The sequence below is a fragment of the Oncorhynchus tshawytscha genome, linkage group LG22 (genome assembly GCF_018296145.1).
Source record: "Oncorhynchus tshawytscha isolate Ot180627B linkage group LG22, Otsh_v2.0, whole genome shotgun sequence".
NCBI lineage: Eukaryota > Metazoa > Chordata > Actinopteri > Salmoniformes > Salmonidae > Oncorhynchus > Oncorhynchus tshawytscha.
In genome coordinates this window covers 29,249,495-29,271,714 of record NC_056450.1, presented here as the reverse complement: position 1 = coordinate 29,271,714, position 22,220 = coordinate 29,249,495, and the positions used below count along the sequence as shown (strand labels likewise).

At 41.7% G+C, this 22,220-nt stretch overlaps 1 protein-coding gene across 1 annotated transcript; it reads right to left on the bottom strand.

The window, feature by feature from the left end:
* Positions 1-11,013: 11,013 nt before the first annotated feature.
* On the bottom strand, positions 11,014-18,442 carry abtb1 (ankyrin repeat and BTB (POZ) domain containing 1). Its single transcript, XM_024385054.2, has 12 exons — positions 18,199-18,442; positions 17,479-17,541; positions 17,322-17,377; positions 15,429-15,573; positions 15,066-15,225; positions 14,643-14,688; positions 14,129-14,245; positions 13,918-14,030; positions 13,575-13,673; positions 13,267-13,434; positions 12,964-13,164; positions 11,014-12,885 (listed from the first exon to the last, which is right to left on the bottom strand). The coding sequence occupies exons 1-12, from the start codon at positions 18,252-18,254 to the stop codon at positions 12,679-12,681; spliced, it is 1,431 nt and encodes a 476-aa protein (XP_024240822.1). The 5' UTR covers positions 18,255-18,442; the 3' UTR covers positions 11,014-12,678.
* Positions 18,443-22,220: the final 3,778 nt, after the last annotated feature.

Sequence of the window (22,220 nt, the reverse complement as noted above, 5' to 3'; positions counted from 1 at the left end):
AGGTCACAGTTGTAAATGAGAACTTGTTCTCAACTGGCCTACCTGGTAAAATAAAGGTGAAAATAAATAAATAAATAAATGAAATTCATATGAATTCATTTTGATCAGGTTTTTGCTTTGGCTGACCTTATTCTTTTATTGATATTTGTCCAATGAAACTCGGGAATGCAACTGTTTATGTCAAGTTGTTATGTGTTCTACTTTTATCCCTGGTTGTCCTGAAAGGAAAATTGTAAAATACTTAATTGTAAAACTAAATATAAGGGCTGGACATGCAAATAAATACAAATCTGATAAATGAAAAGCTGCTTTCTGCTGGGGTCTTGGGACTGATGGGTTAACTGATGACAACAAGCACTTTCTAATCCAAATCTTTGCAAAACAAGACCTTATCTGACTGTGACGGTAGTGTACGGAGGGATGTTTTCCAGTGATTTTCCATGGATGTGTTTACCAGCAAGGTCCTATAGGTTCCTGTCCTGGATAGGTCCTCCTCAGCCTGTCTATTGTTAGAGGTCTGTCTGATGGCGGTCACATGGTGACGGTGTAATCCTCTTTCTCTCTCACATGCAGACGATTTGCTGTCTGAGTATTTGTCCACAGCCAGCCGGCCTGTTCCACCACTGTCAACCTTGTCACTCACTTCAAAGGGAGCATGTACACACACACACACACAAACACACACAGCCATAAATGCACACACATACATTAATGGCACATACAGTACACAGCACACACACAAAATGTAGCCCCATAGCCAAATATCTATACATGCGTATGAGAGCAGAGACATACAAATACACTTACAAACATACACAGAGATGTCTAGCAGAGACACACAACCATACACTGTCGCTCGCATGCACTAGTTGTGTTCTGCAATATGAGGAGCCTGATGTCCCTTATATACGTGGAGGACACACTTTAACTCCCCCCGTCTGTGTTTTGGTGGCTAATGCTTTAATTGAGCATGCAAGGTTTCATCCCATATTGCTTGGGCTAATAAGTCATGTGAAGTGTAAGCATCTGACTCTCACACACTGCCAAGAGGAGCCTCAACGCAGAGCACGGAGATAAACAGAATTCCTATTAGATAAGCCTCCTGCACTATAATCACTGTTAATGACGTGTTATACTCATCTTTAGCTTCAGCGTGGGCTTGGTCATGGTTTGACATTGGGGAAGGGGAAAGGAAGAGCATGAAAGGACTCCCACACCAGGGCCTAAATCCCTCGCCTTTCTGGACACAATCTTGTAATGTGATCCTCTTGGCAAAAGCTTAGCTCAACTTTGTCAGGGCATGTACAGTCTAAACAGTACCCTTTATTATATAATCCCTGGACCCATAAACTCCCATATCTACTGGGTGAAATACCACCGTGTTCCATCACAGCAGCAAGATTTGTGACCTGTTGCCACAAGAAAAGGTCAACCAGGGAAGAACAAACACCATTGTAAATATAACCCGTATTTATGCTTATTTATTTTCCCTTTTGTACTTTAACCATTTGTACATTGTTACAACACGGTATATATACATAATATAACATTGTAATGTCTTTATTATTTTGGAACTTCTGTGAGTGTAATGTTGACTGTTTATTTTTATTGTTTATTTCACTTTTGTATATTATCTACCTCACTTACTTTGGCAATGTTAACATATGTTTCCCATGCCAATAAAGACCCTTGAATTGAATAAAAGAGAGAACGAGATGAGACAGATTTATGATAGAGAGAGGAAGAGGGAGAGAGCAAGAGATAGGTGAGAGATAGACAGCAAGAGTAATCAAACAGAGAGACAGAGATTGAACCAGAGAGGGACAGAGTAAAGGGAGAGAGAAAGGAGAGACATGAGGGACAGTAAAAAAAGAGAGGGAGAGCGAGAGGGTGAGGGACAGACTTAAGAAAGAGAGAGGGAGAAAGAGAGAGAGGGTGAGGGACAGAGTAAAGAAAGAGAGAGAGATTTCCAGGTCAGTCTCTGGCTAAGTATGGGGGCTTACCACTCTTTCTCTTTGGTGGTAATCCGTAACTAATAGAAAATTAGGACATTGGCAGTGACAGCAGCGGTCTGTCCCTTTGTCTCCTGGGAGGACAGACAAACACCAAGACAAGAACACAGGCCAGGATGTTCTTTATGTCCTTTACTCTAGTTTATACTGTAATATTGTCTTTACTGAACACATAATTGTACTCAAATTAAACACATTGACAGCTGTATCCCAGCAATTTGCTACAGGGACAGCAGTGTTACTCGTAATGCTCTGAAGTCTGCTTTTCATGTCCAACACATATGCTGCTTCACTAACCTTACCATATTTAACTCCAGGACCATCGGCAGCACTGTGCATCTGTTTGGTATCTATTGAAGTTTCCATATAAACTAATTGTGTGTTACATGTATATTAAAACTAGCAGAGCTGTTCCGTGGCACACGAAGCAGACAGATGGTAGACTATGTACTGTATGGAACAGCACTGCATGTCCTCCAAACACAAGCCATGGCAACTGAAGTCACAAAGTATATATTGCTTAAGAGTGAAGAAATGTAGCTGAACTAAAAAAAAAACACCTCTCTCTTCTCCCACGTACTGTTCTGAGGAGGGACTGCAGACATGAGAGAAAGAGAACGGTAGTAAATTTCCACCAGTGAATGTTTTCTGGCACTGTTGTCAAGGGGTAGATTCTGTTATTGCAACCAAAACCACATAGGGCTAACCCAGAATGTCGATGAGACAGTATATAGGGAGGATGTCAGAGGCCTGGCAGTGTGGTGCCGGGACAACAACCTCTCCCTTAATGTCAGCAAGACAAAGGAGCTGATTGTGGACTACAAGAAACGGAGGGCCGAGCACACCTCTCCTTTCACATCGACGGGGCTGTAGTGGAGCGGGTCGAGAGCTTCAAGTTCCTCTGTATCCACATCACTAAGGACCTATCATGGTTCAAACAAACCAACACAATTGTGAGGCTGTAAAGATCTGCAATGAGCCCTCAGATCCTTAAAAAGTTATACAGCTGCACCATTGAAAGCCTCTTAACTGGCTGCATCAGTGCTTGGTATGGCAACTGCTTGGCATTTGACCGTAAGGCGCTATAGAGGGTACTGAGTATGGCCCTGAACATACGGGCCGAGCTCCCTGCCATCCATGACCTCTATACCAGGCAGTGTCAGAGGTAGGCCCTAAAAATGGTCAAAGACTCCAGCAACCCAAGTCATAAACGGTTCTCCCTGCTACAGCATTGGCAAGCAATACCGGAGCGCCAAGTCTGGGCCCAACAGGACTCTGAACAGCTTCTACCCCAAAGCCATACGACTGCTGAACAGTTATTAATCAAATGGCTACCCAGACTATGTGCACTGACCCCCTTTTTATTTGCATTGACACTGTTGCACCAGCTCTATGCACACTCACTGGACTCTACCCACACACTCACACATGCTACACTGACACTTCAACACACACATACACACACACACACACACACACACACACACACACACACACACACACACACACACACACACACACACACACACACACACACACACACACACACACACACACACACACACACACACACACACACACATATTGATGAAACACACACACACACACATATTGACGAAAACACACACACACACACACCACACACACACACACACACACACACATATTGACGAAACACACACACACACAGACACACTTTCACACTCTTCACATACGCTTCTGCTACTCTGTTATCTATCCTGATTGCCTAGTCACTTTTACCCCTACCTACATGTACATATTACCTCAACTACCTCGTACCCCTGCACACTGACTTGGTACTGGTACTCCTTGTTTATAGCCTAGTTATTGTTATGTTATTGTGTTACAATATACTTTTTAACTCTGCATTGTTGGGAAGGGGCTCGTAAGTAAGCATTTCACTATAAAGTCTACACCTGTTGTATTCGGCACATGACAAATACATTTTGATTTGCTTAATGTCACAAAGCCAAGAAGTGTGGGCCTATTGTATTACACACCGCACCTTACTTCCGCATCGAACTTTAATACCTCAGCGGCGCACTATAGGCCAATAGTTTGTTCTGTTCTAAAGCGAAACAGAACATTGTATGAAGAAACAGGAGTTAAAGGAACTGTTTGTCCCTCAACTTGGTTCAGCCAAGCTCTCTCTCCTCTGCTCCTAGGGCCCTCCGGGAAAGATAACTCTTGAGTGAGTCAGGGTTGTGAGTCACTAACCAACAACCCATTTCACCAATTGACATGTCTCCCTTTTCATGGTAGGCAATAAATCCTCATCTTCTCCTCTGCTTGGTTCCTCTCTGTTCTTTCTTTTTTATTCCTGTTTTTTGGGCATAAAAACTGTGGAAATTGTCCTTGCAAACAACGGCCTTTAAAACAGTGGAGGAGATGCACGAGGACAGAGCATCAGTTGCTTCTCTAATTGGACAACATGATTCATGACCACACTGAGGAAAACTAAATTCTGTTGTTTAGGAAAAAAACACAATGTCTTTAGAGCAGGGTCAAGGCTGTGGTCAGATGTTACTTAGGAACGATAGTCTTGTTGTCCTGCTTTTTTTAAGATGACAAATTGGGGTAAAAAATCATTTAAAAAATATTACTTTAATATAGTGTAAATCCTGTTGCATAATCGTGTCTAAATCAAATCAAATCAAATTGTATTTGTCACATGCGCCAAATACAACAGGTGTAGACCTGACAGTGAACTGCTTACTTACAAGCCATTAACCAACAATGCAGTTTTAAGAAAAACACCTACAAAAATAAGAAATAAAAGTAACAAATAATTAAAGAGCAGCAGTAAAATAACAATAGCGAGGCTATATACAGGGGGTACCGGTAAAGAGTCAATGTGTGGGGGCACTGGTTAATCGAGGTAATTGAGGTAATATGTACATAGGTAGAATTATTAAAGTGACTATGTATAGATTATAAACAGAGAGTAGCAGCAGCTAAAAGAAGGGGGGGGCAATGCAAATAGACTTTCAGGAGTCTTATGGCTTGGGGGTAGAAGCTGTTTAGAAGCCTCTTGGACCTAGATTTGGCTCTCCGGTACCGCTTGCCGTGCGGTAGCAGAGAGAATCGTATGACTAGGGTGGCTAGAGTCTTTGACCATTTTTAGGGTCTTCCTCTGGCACCGCCTGGTATAGAGATCCTGGATGGCAGGAAGCTTGGCCCCAGTCATGTCGGAGGCAGAGCAGTTGCCATACCAGGCAGTGATGCAACCAGTCAGGTTGCTCTCAATGGTGCAGCTGTAGAACCTTTTGTGGATCTGAGGACCCATGCCAAATATTTTCAGTCTCCTGAGGGGGAATAGGTTTTGTCTTACCTGCTTCACGACTGTTATGGTGTGCTTGGACCATGTTAGTTTGTTGGTGATGTGGAGACCAAGGAACTGGAAGCTCTCAACCTGCTCCACTGCAGTCCCGTAGATGAGAATGGGGGTGTGTTCGGTACTCTTTTTCCTGTAGTTCACAATCATCTCCTTTGTCTTGATCAAGTTGATGGAGAGGTTGTAGTCCTTGCACCACACGGACAGGTCTCTGACCTCCTCCCTGTAGGCTGTCTCGTTGTTGTCAGTGATCAGGCCTGATCAGACAATTATCTTCTCAATAGTAGATCATCAGTTTCTCCGCCCCTCCTAGGAGTCTTAACATGTTCGATGCCAATGTATCTCAAAGAGCTAATGTTGCGACAAGCCTCCATAAAATGGGCAGCCACAGGGCTTCTCTGGTCAAGGGTCCTGATATTACTCCTGTGTTCTATCCTTGTTTTTAGAGCTAATTTTGTTTTTCCTACATAGCATAGACCACAAATACACTTGATAAGGTATATAACTTTTTTTTTGTGGAACATATAATGATGCCCTTAATCTTAATGGCCTTGCCCGTAATAGGGTGATTGAACATCGTGATTTTGTTTGTGAAGTTACTGGGTGCATCTGCCACATCTATAGTTACCGTCCGGCACATTGTCTAGAAAGATACTTCGTGGCACTGGTGGAAGATCAGACCTCACCACCATTTGACTGATGCTGGGGGCGCGTCTGAAGACTACCCATGGGGGTTCTTTAAACGTCTTTTCCAGTTGTGGATCAGTACTCAAGATGTAACAGTGTTTTTTAATGATGTGCTTGAACTGTTTACCAAGTGGGGAGTACTGAAGGATGCATTGAATGCGTTGGTCAGGAGGGCGGGGAGGTTTGGGCGTGAGGCTGTCATCATGGGTAATATTTTTTATAACATTCCCTTGCGTCATGCAGCCATTCCTCTGGGTAACTCCGCTGTCTGAAACGCTCATCCAGATGGTCGGTTTGTTTGACATAGTCACTTTGTGTACTACAATCCTGCGTATGTGACTGTATTGACAGTCATCCGGAACAGCTGATGCTCTCATGCATGTTTCAGTGTTACTTGCCTTGAAACGAGCATAGAAGTAATTTAGATCATCTGGGAGACTCGTGTCACTGGGCAACTCGAGGCTGTGCTTCCCTTGTAGTCTGTAATAATTTGCAAGCCCTGCCACATCTGACGATTATCGGAGCCAGTGAAATACGATTCGATCTTAGTCCTGTATTGACACTTTGCCTGTTTGATGGTTCGTCGGAGGGCATAGGGGATTTCTTATAAGCTTCCGGGTTAGAGTCCCGCTCCTTGAAAGCGGCAGCTCTACCCTTTAGCTCAGTGAGGATGTTGCCTGTAATCTATGGCTTCTGGTTAGGGTATGTACGTACAGTGACTGTGGGGACGACGTCATCAATGCACTTATTGATGAAGCCAGTGACTGATGTGGTGTACTCCTCAATGCCATCGGAAGAATCCCGGAACATATTCCAGTTCGGTTTATCAATGATATGATTTGTTGTTATGATAAATGGCATGAAGTACACTGGATTGAACATATGCTGGTATAAGTGAGAATTTGTACAGAAGTAATCATCTTTATAATAAGAAATATCAGGGCAATGATGCAGACATTTTGTTGAGGTCCCTGTGTTCTTGCTCCTTCAGACATCCCATTCTCTCTTCCTGTTGCCATGGCAATTGTTTCACTCCTGCTGAAAATGAGAGCCCCTGAAGAAAACTACAGTATGAGGATCCTCCTTATTCTCAGAAAGAAAACGACAAACCAAAGGTTTCAAATTGCACATCACAAAATGACCCACAAAGAGATAATTCCCCACTTGATTAATAACATGAGAGACTATGGGTGAAAAGTTGAGCGCTGCACAGGGCAACAGTATGCATAACTGTGATCTATACATGAGGTTGAGTCATGTAATTTGCTGATAAGTACAACAAAAACATTATGCAATCCCGGTACACTTAAGCCTTGTTAACATTCACTTGTCACAGAGTATTCTAGTCTAAAAGTCTCCGAAAGGGAACTTTCCCATCACCTCTAAACCCCTGAGTTGCTAAGGAACAACTATAAAACCTCTGTGAAGACAACTCACTGGGGTAGTAACAAATTATTGTTTATTTTGTCTTTTCAATATGTGTGGGAACCCAGCCAAGGGTTTTGTTGGCTAATGGGTTGAGTTTTAGGTTGTACCCCACTTCAACATGCTTTTACAACAGCTTTGCCCACAACTTATTCCCTGTTGCGCTTTGGCCTATTCTATGTCTGCCACCACTGAAAACCTTTGCCACCACTGAGCTCCATTAAGGTGACATATAGCTCTGCATCCCTTTCAAATGAGAATGATTATGCACAAAGGGAGGCAGAACACTGGAGACTTGCAGGCAAGGGCAATCTGTTTGTGAACACACACACAAACACAATCAGGGAAGGGGGTACAGTGGCCTTGGTATGCCACCACACACACAACCATCCCTCTTTCCCTTGACCTTCTCCGCACCTTTGTGGGCTTCTGATAAACTGGGATTAAAATGAGGGTTGGAGACAGAGAACCCTATGAGAGTCCCTGGCTGTGCACCCAGAGAGAAAACATTGCCAGGAGTATAGAGCCTTGGTAACAAGATAAATGGTTTGCATTATTGTATGAGGATGCTAGATCAGTATGTTTACCCTAAATTACTGTTTCCCACCCCCCAAAAATATGTCTTGGCAATTGACAAACAACTCTTCTATCCTAAAGGCTCAATCTCTGATGAGCAACAGACAATCTGAATGAAGAAAGGGCACCACCTTGAGGGTGTTGGAAAGTATTGACAGACCAGGACTTCATATTCCACTTAATTCTCTATCTTCAAGAACAGGGATAATCAACTAATAGATTCAGCAGGGGGCCAACTTTTTCTTGAGCAGATGGTCAGGTAGCCGAAACATTATTACAAATAATTTGTAGACTGCAAATTGACTGCAAAAAAGCACAAACAGGTATAATATTTCACTAAAACAATAATTTAAAAACCTTTCTTACATTTGTTTATAATCACATCTCTATATTATACATGGGAATAGTTTAGAAGAGATTTCCCAACTTAAAAATGTTGCTAATTTATTACAAAAACTGAAATATCACATTTACATAAGCATTCAGACCCTTTACTCAGTACTTTGTTGAGGCACCTTTGGTAGGGATTACAGCCCTGAGTCTTCTTGGGTATGAACCTACAAGCTGCGCACACCTGCTTCCCCCAATCATCTCTGCAGGTCCTCTCAAGCTCTGTCAGGTTGGATGGGGCGTCGCTGCAGAGCTATTTTCAGGTCTCTCCAGAAATGTTCAATCGGGTTCAAGTTCGGGTCACTCAAGGACATTCAGAGACTTGTCCCGAAACCACTCCTACGTTGTCCTGTTGGAAGGTGAACCTTCACCCCAGCCTGAGTTCCTGAGCGGTCTGGAGCAGGTTTTCATCAAGGATCTCTTTGTACTTTTTCCCGTTCCATCTTTCTCTCCATCCAGACTAGTCTCCCATTCCCTGCCGCTGAAAAACATCCTCACAGCATGATGCTGTCACCATGCTTCACCGTAGAGATGGTGCCAGGTTTCCTCCAGATGTGATGCTTGGCATTCTTCAATATTGGTTTCATCAGACCAGAGAGTCTTGTTCCTTATGGTCTGAAAGTCCTTTATGTGCCCTTTTGCAAACTCCATATGCCTTTCCCAGGGGCGTGGCTTCCGTTTGGCCACTCTACCATAAAGGCCTGATTGGTGGAGTGCTGCAGAGATGGTTGTCCTTCTGGAAGGTTCTCTCATCTCCACAGAGGAACTCTGGAGCTCTGTCAGAGTGACCATCGGGTTCTTGGTCACCTGCCTGACCAAGGCGTTTCTCCCCCGATTGAGCAGTTTGGCTGGGTGGCCAGCTCTAGGAAGGATCTTTCTTGGTGGTTCCAAACTTCTTCCAATTAAGAATCAGAGGCAACTGTGTTCTTGGGAACCTTCAATGCTGCAGACATTTTTTGGTACCCTTCCCCAGATATGTGCCTCAACACAATGCTGTCGTGGAGTTCTACGGACAAATCCTTCGACCTTATGGCTTGGTTTTTACTCTGACATGCACTGTCAACTGTGGGACCTTTATATGGACAAGTGTGTGCCTTTCCAAATCATGTCCAATTACTTACATTTACCACAGGTGGACTCCAATCAGGTTGTAGAAACATCAAGGATGATTAATGGAAACAGTCTCATAGCGAAGAGTTTGAATACTTAAGTAAATAAAGGTACGTTTTACATTTTTTATACATTTGCAAAAATGTCTAAAAACCTTTTTTTGCTTTGTCCTCATGAGGTATTGTGTGTAGATTGAGGAAAATGTTTAATTTAATCAATTTTACTGTAACATAACAAAATGTGGAAAACGTCAAGGGGTCTGAATACTTTCCGAATGTACTGTATGTAACATTTTTTTTAAATCACCTGCGGGCCAGATCTTTAGACTAAGGAAAATGTGTTTAATAATATGTACAAGTAACTTTCAAAAAGAACAAAAACACCAATGGAAATGCATTTTTTCTTCACTTTTTATTGTACTGACAGCTTTGTCCATAATATATTATTTCACTTAAAATAAAAAGTATGTGGAGTCAATATTGCTAACAATGTGACAATGGTAAAACATTTGTTTCAAATAAAAGCTAAATACAGTAATACAGTAAATACAGTAATACAGTAAAAAATAAAAATAAAATTGGAAGCACTGTCATGGACCATCCTACTACCACACACAATCACGTCAACATCCAGAGAAAACAAGTTATATCCAATTGTAAACCGGGTGGTTCGAGCTGTGAATGCTGATTGGCTGAAAGCCGTGGTATATCAGACCGTAAACCACTGGTATGACAAAACATTTATTTTCACTGTTCTAATTACATTTGTAACCAGTTTATAATAGCAACAAGTCACCCCAGGGATTTGTGGTATATGGCCAATATACCACGGCTAAAGGCTGTATCCAGGCACTCCTTGTTGCATCATGCTTAAGAACAGCCCTAAACCGTGGTATATTGGTCACATACCACACCCCCTCGGACTTTATTGGTTAATTATACCATGGCATTGTTGAATACTTGTTTTGGATTAACTTGAAGGGCATTCTAGAACATGCATTATTTTCCTATATAACGCATGGTATATTTGCACGGTATAATTCAATGGCTATAGTTCATTCTTACATGTGCTGTTTGAGCTGCTTTTGAAAGCAAAATTCGAATTGAAAACATCATTGGCATTGTAGAATTCGACTTTCATAATAGCAAACTACGACTGATGGTTTGGTTAGTTAAACTAGCACGTTTGTTTGGTTACCAAGGCAACTACCGTCACTAGCTAGCTAGCTGCATAGCTATCTAAGTGGATGATGAACACATTTCTAGCGGTAAATGTGCTAAATTATAGCCATGATATAAAATGGATAATCAACTCGGGGGCTCTATGCGTTCTCTGGAAAATAATAACTGGATAAATGATTGATCCTACTTTGTGCATATAATGGGAAATCATTACTAACTATAGCGTGTGCTATCCTCTTAGAGAACAGTCCGCATAAGAAGCTTCAATCACACAAGCTTCACAAACAAATAACATGTATTTGTCTGTTCAGCATGTACAGGTGTTTAATGTTATTTACAGCACAATCCTATGCTTATCCAGTAGTATATGTGGTAAAGTTGACAATGAAAAATACATTTGTATTTTGAAAGTGATATATGCATAGCAGTGGAATGTCATAGTTAAAGATAAGAGATATTGGGACTTAGATTGAGTTCAAAATAAATAAATCAAAATTGCACTGTATTGCTTGTGGTTAGTTGTCTGTCTGCTTGTACATGCAAGTATGCTTTAAGGAAATGAGGATCATTGTGACTGCTGTATGTGAAAATACTCACTTCCTTCTTACTGTGGTTTCCCCACACTGCATGCAAATTGAGGCTAAATGCATTTGCTGCATGAATGTGACTGACAGGATTCAATATCTAGTTATCAAATCAAGTAGATTACAAGTTGTGTCATGAGATCTCTGAATCATTGCCAACTAAAAATTAAAAAAACACTTACATTTTGTAAATTCTCTTATTGGGTCTTTGACTCCAGTCATAATTTTTTCAAAACTAAATCAGAAAAACAAATTCTTTACTTTACTCATGATTAACAGTAAAAAGTTTCAATACATTGTCATATGAGGCTGAATTTCTTTTCATTATTTTTGAGATTTAAACAATATTTAACATAGCCATGTAACTAGCTATGGTTTCCTCTCTCCTAACACCTAAATAAAAAGCTACATTCTATAAAGATAAATCATGCATACACAACAAGAGTAAATCAGCATGCATTTAGGCCTACAATATACTAGCGCAAGTTGAAAAATAATCAAAATGTCTTGCCTCTTAAGAAAAGCAAGCCGCTAAAACATTGTTTAACACATTCATACCAGTCAGGAAAATTTGAAAGTAAAAATAAGAGTGATGTCCATGTTAGGGGAAACATTTGCTGTCATTCAGAATTCTATAATTATTCTAATTCATCACACGAGTAAAATATTTGCTCTTTCTCTGAGTCTCTTTGTTTAAAAACAGAGATTTTCATAATTGGGTATTTTTCACACAAATGCGAAGGTTCTTTAATAGCTACATTTCTAAGCCAACATACTGTAATATCTTCTGTGATATTGGGTCTACTATGTTTGTGGTCAGATGACTTGTCATTCCCCAACTGTTTTGTTCCAAGAAAAAGACACATTACTTCAAAATAAAACCGCAAACGAAAGTATATATTACAATCAGAGTCCACACTCCATTCCTCACTCTTCATCCTCATCACATGGGCTTCTGTATCTGTCATTCCAATGAAACATCATCCTCAACTTCTTCAGCAACACTATCCTTGTCTAGATACTCAATAGCAACTTGACACCTCCAGTCCCGACATGAATGTCAAAGACCAAACTCAGGTCAATACTAGAATGTACCCAATACACAAATTATTGCATTATCAGCTTTCACATTATTCGCAAAAAAGTGCTTTGCCCACCACCTGGTCTGGCCCAGAAGCATTTAAACTATTTGAAGCCATTGCTGGTGAAAAACACTATTTTTGTGTGTATAATGTGAAAGCTATTTAATGTCTCTCCCAATACCCCTCAACAGTCCAATACAAGTCCTTCTTGCCACTGGTTGTGGCTAGCAGCTAGCTTAGCCAGTACTAGCCCTAACACACCACCACACCTTCTCATTAGCATTCCAGACCGATGGTGGAGAGCAGCTGATCCAGGGCGTCCAGCTTCACGTTGGCCTCCTCAATGGCACTGAAGGTCTGAACGTTGCTGGTGATGTGGAAGCGGATGTCGTCCACCAGAGGGATGGAGTCAGTCTCGTGTCGGTCCTCCACCGCCCCAGCATCCTCCTTGATCATGTCAGCAAACTCAGGCTTCTCTACCAGCTGTTGAGGAGAGGGGAAGAGGTCAGATGGGACACAGCAACGACCATCATTGCACAGCCTAGAATGACAGACACTCACCCTCTCTATGATCTTAGCCATGTACTCCGTGCACTGGTCCTCCAGACGAGACAGTCTGAAGAGCTTGGCTGTCTTCCACATGTGCAACACGTTATCCTCACACAGCATCTTGGCCAGCGTCTTACCACACAGACGCTTCAGCCCGGGGAGCAGGTACATATCAGCCACACACAGCACATCAAACACATTCTCTGGGGACAGCTGGACCCAGGCAGAGAGAGTAGTACAATACATTAGGAGAGAAAGACAAGACTGGTGAGTTCATAGAAATATCATCACTGCAGGAATTCTGTCTGAACTGACCTCTGTGTCGTCGCTGTAGACGTAATAGAGGAGACGGATAAAGATCTCGTGGGAGATGTTGTGGATGGTGAGGACTGGGGTGCTGGGCTGGGACTGCATCATCTCTCCCTCACTGAAGTGGTCCTGCAGCAGCGCCTTAAAATAGTCACTGCGTCCACAGAAAAATGCCTGTCCAGAGGGGATAAAGACAACTTTTTAGCCCATAATAATTAACTGAGGAGATGCATAAATAATGACTAATTCCAAAGTCATAGCCTGACGATTAACTCATACATCTTTGTACTTTGTTAGAGGTATGTGGAGCACACCTTATGACACAGGAAGTCATAACCTTCAACCCTGAAGCAAATGTCAGGGTAGCTAGGGAAGTTGTCAGTTCTGTCAAATGGAAGCTCGCCAAATCCCACCTACAGAAAAACAAAACAAAATGACAAAGATCCTTGACAATTCACTTATTATGAACAAAAGGTTTATTTACATCAAGGGATAATCATAAGTGGCAACCTTTAATATGATTAGCTGGTCCCACATCTGTTTGGGATGTGCTTTAGCCAACACCTCTGACTATTCTTGCCATGCTAACAATGATAGTTAGAAGAGTTGGCTAAATCCCAAACGATGTGGGACCAGGCTAGTTTGTAATGTTCTTACTTTTAACTCTGCAGGGAGAGCACAGTCGGCCAGTTGAGCCATCTCCTCCTGATGCTGACAGCTGTGAGGCTCCAGGGTGAGAACCTTTACACAGGTCCCTGGTTTATTGGAGACTATGCATGGAGGCAGACACAGAGAGACAGGTGAGACACCATGTAACAATGTAAACGTGTAGGCCTAATTTCAGGAGATTTAAGAAGCAGGAGCATACCAAACTCATACACCTGTTTACACTTGCTCTCCAACTCATCAATAAGGTCGCCCATTTTGCACTGTTTGGCCAGCCGCTTGCAGTCCTCCACGTGGCTCACATCAATGTCCATACGACCTGGAAGCGAAAGCCGGTTAGCTCATAGCTTTGTAACACTAAATGTAGGCTACACAACTTTGAAAGACAGTGTATCCTGGCTCTTTATGATGTAATCATGTTAGACTTTATGGATGCCATATCATCACCTCTTTAAAGAAAAGACTGAAAATACCCTAATCTTCTGACTGGATCGAAACATACATATCAGTCATCAATCAATCAGGCATCCTTTACAATCACTGGGATGACTATGACATACTTAGACATCTTTGAATGCAAAATGCCATTTTACATACTGCATGTTTGCCTAATCTTAATTAAATTGTCAACATGTCTGATATGTCAACTTCCATTATGTTAATTTGTGATCTTAGCCTAATTCTGCATTCATACACCTCAACCAAGAGAAACCCACCAGTGTAAAAATACTGCAGGATGGCACCAAAGGCTGCTGGGTTGATCTGAAACAGGGTGAAACATGTTTTTCTTCTTAATTCATATGGATCTTTTACTGTGTTTACACTGTTACTTTAGATTCCCTTTTGGCCCAGTGAATGTTTTGGTAGCATTTATGCATACAGCCCTGATTGAGTTTGTTTCCACAGAAATTCTTACTGAAACAATCTTTTTAGTACATACTTCATATAATCCCTGTATTAAATGGTTTGCAATTGTGCTTGGTGTAATGACTCCTAACACAATAACAAGGTAAATAGCATATAATAAAGTAAAGTAAACACATTTTCAATCGATAACCCCCCCCGTCCCCCGTCCCCTGTCCAATCCAACGTATTGCTGCCATGCCTATCTGAAAGAGGTGGTGTAACACAACACCTACCAAAGGGTGTTTGAGGGGGATCAAGTTCTTTCCTTTCCATTTGGTTTCAAACATGGCTGTGAAGTACTCTGAGCGAGCGCTCAGCACACAGCGGTGAGCCTGAAATGTCTCACCGTGAACCAGGAACTTGACGTCACTATACTGGCCCTGCTCCAGTAACCTAGATACAGACAGCACAGACAGAAGGGGAGGACAGGGAGAAAGCAGGGCCAAATGAGTGTTGATGTTAGAGTTTCACTGCTTCTGTATAATATAAGCAGACAAACAGAAGTACAGGCAACACCAAATGAGGAAAACACAAAGCTAACGGCTATAAAACATTATGATGCAGTTAAGATGCATTGTAGCGTTACAGCGCCTTACGTGAGAAGGAAGTGGTCATAATAGTCCCTCTGCATGGCTTGGGCTGTGATGCACTTGTACTCTTTTAGGAGACGTCGGATGGAGTCACTCAGAGACCCATACATGCATCGCTCTCCATCAAATGTGTTGGCTTCACACTTTGCTCCTGAAAGCCCAAATGGAACAGTGTACAGGTCACCTCCAAGACACAATTAATTGCATATAGGTTAACGGTGCATTTGGAAAGCATTCAGACCCCTTGACTTTTTCAAAATGTTCTTACTTTACAGCCTTGTTTTAAATTAGATTAAATAATTGTTTTTCCTCATCACTCTACACACAATACCCCATAATGACAAAGCAAAAAAATGATTTTTTTTTGTTGCAAATGTATAAAAAAAAATAAAAAAACTGAAATACCTTATTTACATAAGTATTCTAACTGTTTGCTATGAGATTGAGCTCGGGTGCACCTGTTTCCCTTGATCATCCTTGAGATGTTCCTAGAACTTGATTGGAGTCCACCTGTGGTAAATTCAATTGATTGGACATGATTTGGAAAGGCACACACCTGTCTATATAAGGTCCCACAGTAGACAGTGTATGTCAGAGCAAAAACCAAGCCATGAGGTTGAAGGAATTGTCTGTAGAGTGCCTAAACAGGATTGTGTCAAGGCACCAGATGTGGGGAAGGGTACCAAAACATTTCTGCAGCATTGAAGGTCCCCAAGAACACAGTGGCCTCCATCATTCTGAAATGGAAGAAGTTTGGAACCACCAAGACCGTTCTTAGAGCTGGCCGCTCCAAACTGAGCAATCAGGGGAGCAGGTAGCCTAGTGGTTAGAGCGTTGGACTAGTAACTGAAAGGTTGCAAGATCAAATCCCAGAGCTGATAAGGTACAAATGTCATTCTGCCCCTGAACAAGGCAGTTAACCCACTGTTCCTAGGCCGTCAATGAAAAGAAAGTGTTCTTAACTGACTTGTCTAGTTAAATAAAGAAAATTAAAAAGGGCCTTGGTCAGGGAGGAGACCAACAACACGATGTGGAGATGAGAGAACCTTCCAGAAGACAACCATCGCCACAGAACTCCACCAATTATGCCGTTATGGTAGAGTGACCAGACGGAAGCCACTCCTCAGTAAAAGGCACATGACAGCCCACTTGGACTTTGCCAAAAGGCACCTAAAGGACTCTCAGACAATGAGAAACAAGATTCTCTGGTCTGATGAAACCAAGATTGAACTCATTGGCCTTAATGCCAAGCATCACATCTGGAGAAAACCTGGCACCATCTTTACGGTGAAGCATGGTGGTGGCAGGATGTTTTCAGCGGCAGGGACTGGGAGACTAGTCAGGATCGAGGGTAAGATGAACGGAGAAAAGTACAGAGATCCTTGATGAAAACCTGCTCCAGAGTGCTCAGGACCTCAGACCTTCCAACAGGACAACGACCCTAAGCACACAGCCAAGACAATGCAGGAGTGGCTTCGGGACAAGTCTCAATGTCCTTGAGTGGCCCGGACTTGAACCCAATCGAACATCTCAGGAGAGACCTTAATGGCTGTGCAGCGACACTCCCCATCCAACCTGACAGAGGTTGAGATCATCTGCAGAGAAGAATGGTAGAAACTCCCCAAATACAGGTGTGCCAAGGTTGTAGCGACATACCCAAGAAGACTTGAGGCTGTAATCACTGAGTAAAGGGTCTGAATACTTATGTAAATGTTATATTCAGTTTAATCCATAAAAAAAAGTCTAAACCTGTTTTCGCTTCATCATTATGGGGTATTGTGTGTAGATTGACGGGGGAAAACAATTTAATCCATTTTAGAATAAGGCTGCAATATAACAAGACCCTGTTTTTAAACCATGTAAATGTGTTTTGACCCTTGGGGCAAATTCCAGCTTTACCATTAGCCAACAGGTACTGGACGAGCTCCTCATGGCCACAGAGGCAAGAATAGTACCTGTGGAAGAATACATTGTTAAGTTACATTACATTCTTAACAATGATCTTGTCAAATATATTGTGTGCAGGTTATATTCTGCAATTTAACTCTGTACTTACAACGGGGTGCTGTCCCATTTGTCTCTTACATTGAGGTCCACGTCTCTCTGTTCAACAAGATACCTTGACAGGAAAATGGAAGGTCAATAGGCCAATACAGGCAGTTAATAAGACGGGTTATGGCAGAAACGGTCTTCATCTTAATGCTGGTCTCCACATGTTCGCATTCCATACAAACAGTACAATCCTAACTGTATTCCAAATTCACTACCTTGTTTGATGTAACATACGTTAACACCATATAGCCCACTTTAGAGGAATAGTGGTTTTTTATTGCACTCTTCACTAATTGAAGAGTATGGAAGCAAACCTATTTTTATTTTAACCTTTATTTAACTGGGCAAGTCAGTTAAGAACAAATTCTTATAATTTGCATATCGGTCAAGATGAAAAGTTTCCTGGTTGGAAGTTGCCAGATATGTGCGCAGAATAAACAAGAGTTGTATTTATAGTTTCTAGCTAAACCTACTTTCATGCACATAAATTGAACCTAGTAATACCAAAACACACAAACACAATATCGCCACTGGCATGACTTCAACAGACCAACGCAAATAGCATAGCGTATGCTAACATAGGCACTAACGTTAGCTCACTGACAAATTTGCTAAATATTTGTAACACTACTACTGACCACAAGGTTGTCTTTGTTTATAGCTAAACAAGCTAGATATCCCGTTGCAGCGAACTACGCATTTCTATTCCACAGACTCCATTTACCTAACTCTGGAAATGTCGCCCTTTCTGCAACTTGTAAACAAATCGTACGCGTCCATCTCCGCAGCGTTTTCGGTTCTCTGTAATGCATTGAAACGGCCTGCCTGTTAGACAGGTGTGGATTCAGTTATAATTTCCTGTAAAGTGTAAACAATGTATCTAGCAAGTTCTTTCGTGCAGGACAACTATTTACAGACTTATATTTCGATCACCAGTGTTGTTTTGCGGTTTATATAGTCACATGACCAGAGAAGGTGGAGTGAGATGACATTTACTTCCGTATTTTCTTGATGCCCTCTTCTCTGATAGGTTGACTAAACCACGGGTCTAGGATCAGATTAGTATCACACCCATAATCCTTACCAAGGGACCAGAGTTCGTTTAGAAGCACAGTTTCGACTGCTCCTACAGTTTTATTTCGGTACTGACACGGCCCATAAAGCCTATTTCCATACACGGCCTCATAGAGAAGGCAGATTAGAAAATTCCTAATAAGACACTTTAGCCATCACCTTGGTCCACAAAACATCCATTGAATTATTCAAATAATTGTTGCAGAGGCCGTTTTTCCCCCAATTACTCACAGCATGTTTTTGGATGATGACCAGAAGGCATTGTTGCTGATGGTGCTGCTCCCTGTTGCCATGTTAATATGATAGTCGGAATAGAAAACTCTAACATGTTCGACTTGCTAACTGATTGGACATGGCAGGTGTATAACTACAACCAGTTAGTTAGCAAGTCGTAAATGTCAACATTTCCTAGTTCCGATTTGCATGTTGGTCAGTATAAACCGGATGCAACCCAGATATAGATGGTCCATGATTCGGTATGCGAACATGAGTAGATTACGTTGAAAACAACAAGCGGACATCTTGGACTCAGTTTTTATTATACCTCAGTGATCCTTACCCATAGGATGTTGTGGCACCTTAATTGAGCAGGACTGGCTTGTGGTAATGGCTGGAGCGGAATGGTATAATGCAATTCCATTTGCCCCGTTCCGGCCATTATTATGAGCCGTCCTCCCCCCAGCAGCCTCCACTGTCCTTTCTCTAACTATTGGGATGATGAAAAAGTATCTGGGTGTGTTCAAGCAGTAAGCCTAATGAAGCCGACTGTAGATACAATGTGGCGAGTGAAGTCGGGGAGGTGTATCAGTGTACGAAAGTCGTCCATGGTAATGGTTTTCCAACAATAAGGCTCAGATCAACATAGCTGCAATTGCCTATAAACGTTTTTCTGTATAAATGTCTCAAACCTTTCTATATCCCCATGTCACACACTCACAAACTGAAAACATAATGTGTGTACAATGAATTGGTTAGAGAGGTCTCAAATATCACTTTCGTTTGTAGCTTTAGAATTGCATAAAAGGTGATTCCTGTTTCTGTCACGTCTTTGGCCACGTCAGCATGGGTCAAACAAAAACACCCTAATGATTAGTTGGCAAATACTGCCTCCCACAATGCAGGTGATGGCTGCATGGTGCAGTTGGTGAGAAGTGCAGCGACTGTAAGGCGACTTCATCAAAAAGTGCATGACCTTTGGTCACATGATTTTTGTAAAGATCATGTAGTCGCAAGTTGGACAATGTTTCTAAGCATAATGCAACACACTTTGAAAGGCGTCACCGACTTGACAAAAGTGCTGCCCTCGAACGAGCCTTCTGGTTAGGGTAATTTATTCCACCCACGTGACAGCATTTTATCAAAGACAGGCAGAAAACTGCTTCCCCAATAGATATTCCGATCATGCTTGTAGTCGATGTCATGGCGACGTTGCCTAGCTAACCTCATGCGCAGAAACACGCCATCGGGTCTAACGGTCGTCTCGCCAAACTGCGCATGTGCAGGCCAATAAATATAAAAGTCACTCCTTCGATATAAAGTTGTTTTTGAGTTTGTCACGAGGTTGGTGTAATAACGTGTAAAACGAGATAAGGTCACAAGTGTTTCCATAAAATATGTCTGGGTTTATACATCTTCTATTGTACAGAAAGTGAATATCTTAATCAATGGAGAGTGACAGAATTAGATTACTTCCCAAGCAAAGCCTAGTTTTTGTCTCCTCGGCAATAGGAGGTTGTAGCTCAGCCTTTGAATCTCAAAGAAACTAAACAATGATATTCCCATATGCATCGGTATCAAGTCTTTCCCAGGTTTTTTACAGCTGTTTTTTAGCATAAAGCATCGAGGACCAAAGCACTGTTATAGATCACTTTATATTTCAGATCAGTTTTATTTTCTTAAAAACCTTAGGCTAACAAGGAGTAGGCCTGTGCTGTTTGCCATTTTCTTTAATAAAGCGAGGCCTATGGTATACCTTCTCATACCCCTTAATTCAAGTCTTGGTTTTAACGTGACAGGCCTTCACTGACAATGAGGTAGGCTGTTTAATTAAAGAGTGCATGGTGGGTGGAGAAATTGACTGACAAATCTATTGATATAGCAGCCTTTAGCCTCTTATTTCTTTAATAGGAAGAAATAGGCTCCAACATAAAGTCTAATTAAAATTAAAACGGTTTAAATTAATTATGCCTACTTGAATTTGCCTTTCATCACCATGAGCTGTCGATTACTGATTGAGTGTCCTGCAGCTGCTGCTTCAAGTTTCAGCACCACAATGAAAGTTACTTGAATCTGGCTTATTGTGAGGTCAATAACTCTGCTAAATACATCATAGGCAAGAAACATATTATTTTTAATAAAAATCAATTATAGTAGTAACAAGCTATCAAAGTTGACCCTCCGGTCCTCCTCATCTTCGCACTCTCCTTCTCAAACTGAACAGAACATAGGCTATAGGCTAGTACACACGCAAGATTTTTTTGGACTAAGTCTAATAAAAAAAGCCTTTTACCCTCCTCCCGAACTGTTGCCTTATGCCTACACAGCACAGCCATTGGTTAGACAGCATACAAAAACATTTTTGATCAGCAAGAGAAGAGCAGGCCGGACTCAGGGTTGGAATATCCATTGCATTGTGTTATGCAGCTCAGTTGTATTTACACCATCTCAGCAGCGGTCGTAGAAATATAACTTTGCTCTGTGATTCTCCGAACATGCATTTCATAGACTATAGGCTATGGATCATTTGATTGAGACCACACTAAATACTCTATAGGTGCAGTTGATATTGCGCGCCCAGCCTGAATCAGAGATGCACATCGATATATAGCTTAATAAGCAACTAATTCAAAAACACTGAGAAATACTGAAATGTCATCAATTACAAATTACATGACCCTCCCCTGCACTAGATTTTAAAATGCTAAATCCTCCGCATGGCTGAAATTTAAAAAGTGTCACCCCTCATTCTCCTCCAGGTATCCGTTCTGCAAATTTCAATCCATCCCTAAGGAAGAATTTTTCTCTTCTCTCACTGCCCGTGATCTAGTGATGGGTCGTTATTTTAGGGGATTTCTACACTGGACATTTTAGAAGCTTACTCTGTATCTGGAAAACTGTCACTTAATGAGCAAGTACCCCAGACACCAGTCATGGGGTCAATACCAAGTGCGTTATACGGCTTGGCATATTGTTGGCATATTGTTTACCCAGTAACTTATGTGAACTGATGTACATATAGTCTAATCCTTTTCATATTGTTTACCCAGTAACTTATGTGAACTGATGTACATATAGTCTAATCCTTTTTATATTGTTTACCCAGTAACTTATGTGAACTGTATAGTCTAACACTTTTCTGTACACTGTTTTTTACATGATTACTGACAAAAGCAACATAAAGGTTGAGAATTAAATAAATACACTACAGTCTGAAGCGATGCTGACATGGAATCAGTTACCATACAGTAAGACACTTTGTGGACTCAATTTAATCACATCTGTTACAATTCCAAGGATGGTCACCGACTTGACAAAGGTGATTCCCTCAAACGGTGACCTCTCAAACCCCAAACCCTGGCCTGGTCTGCCCAGTGGGTTTGCCGAGTCTGGTTCACAAGCATTCCTGGAAGTCTTGCGGCAGGGTAGCCTAGTGGTTAGAGTGTTAGGCTAGTA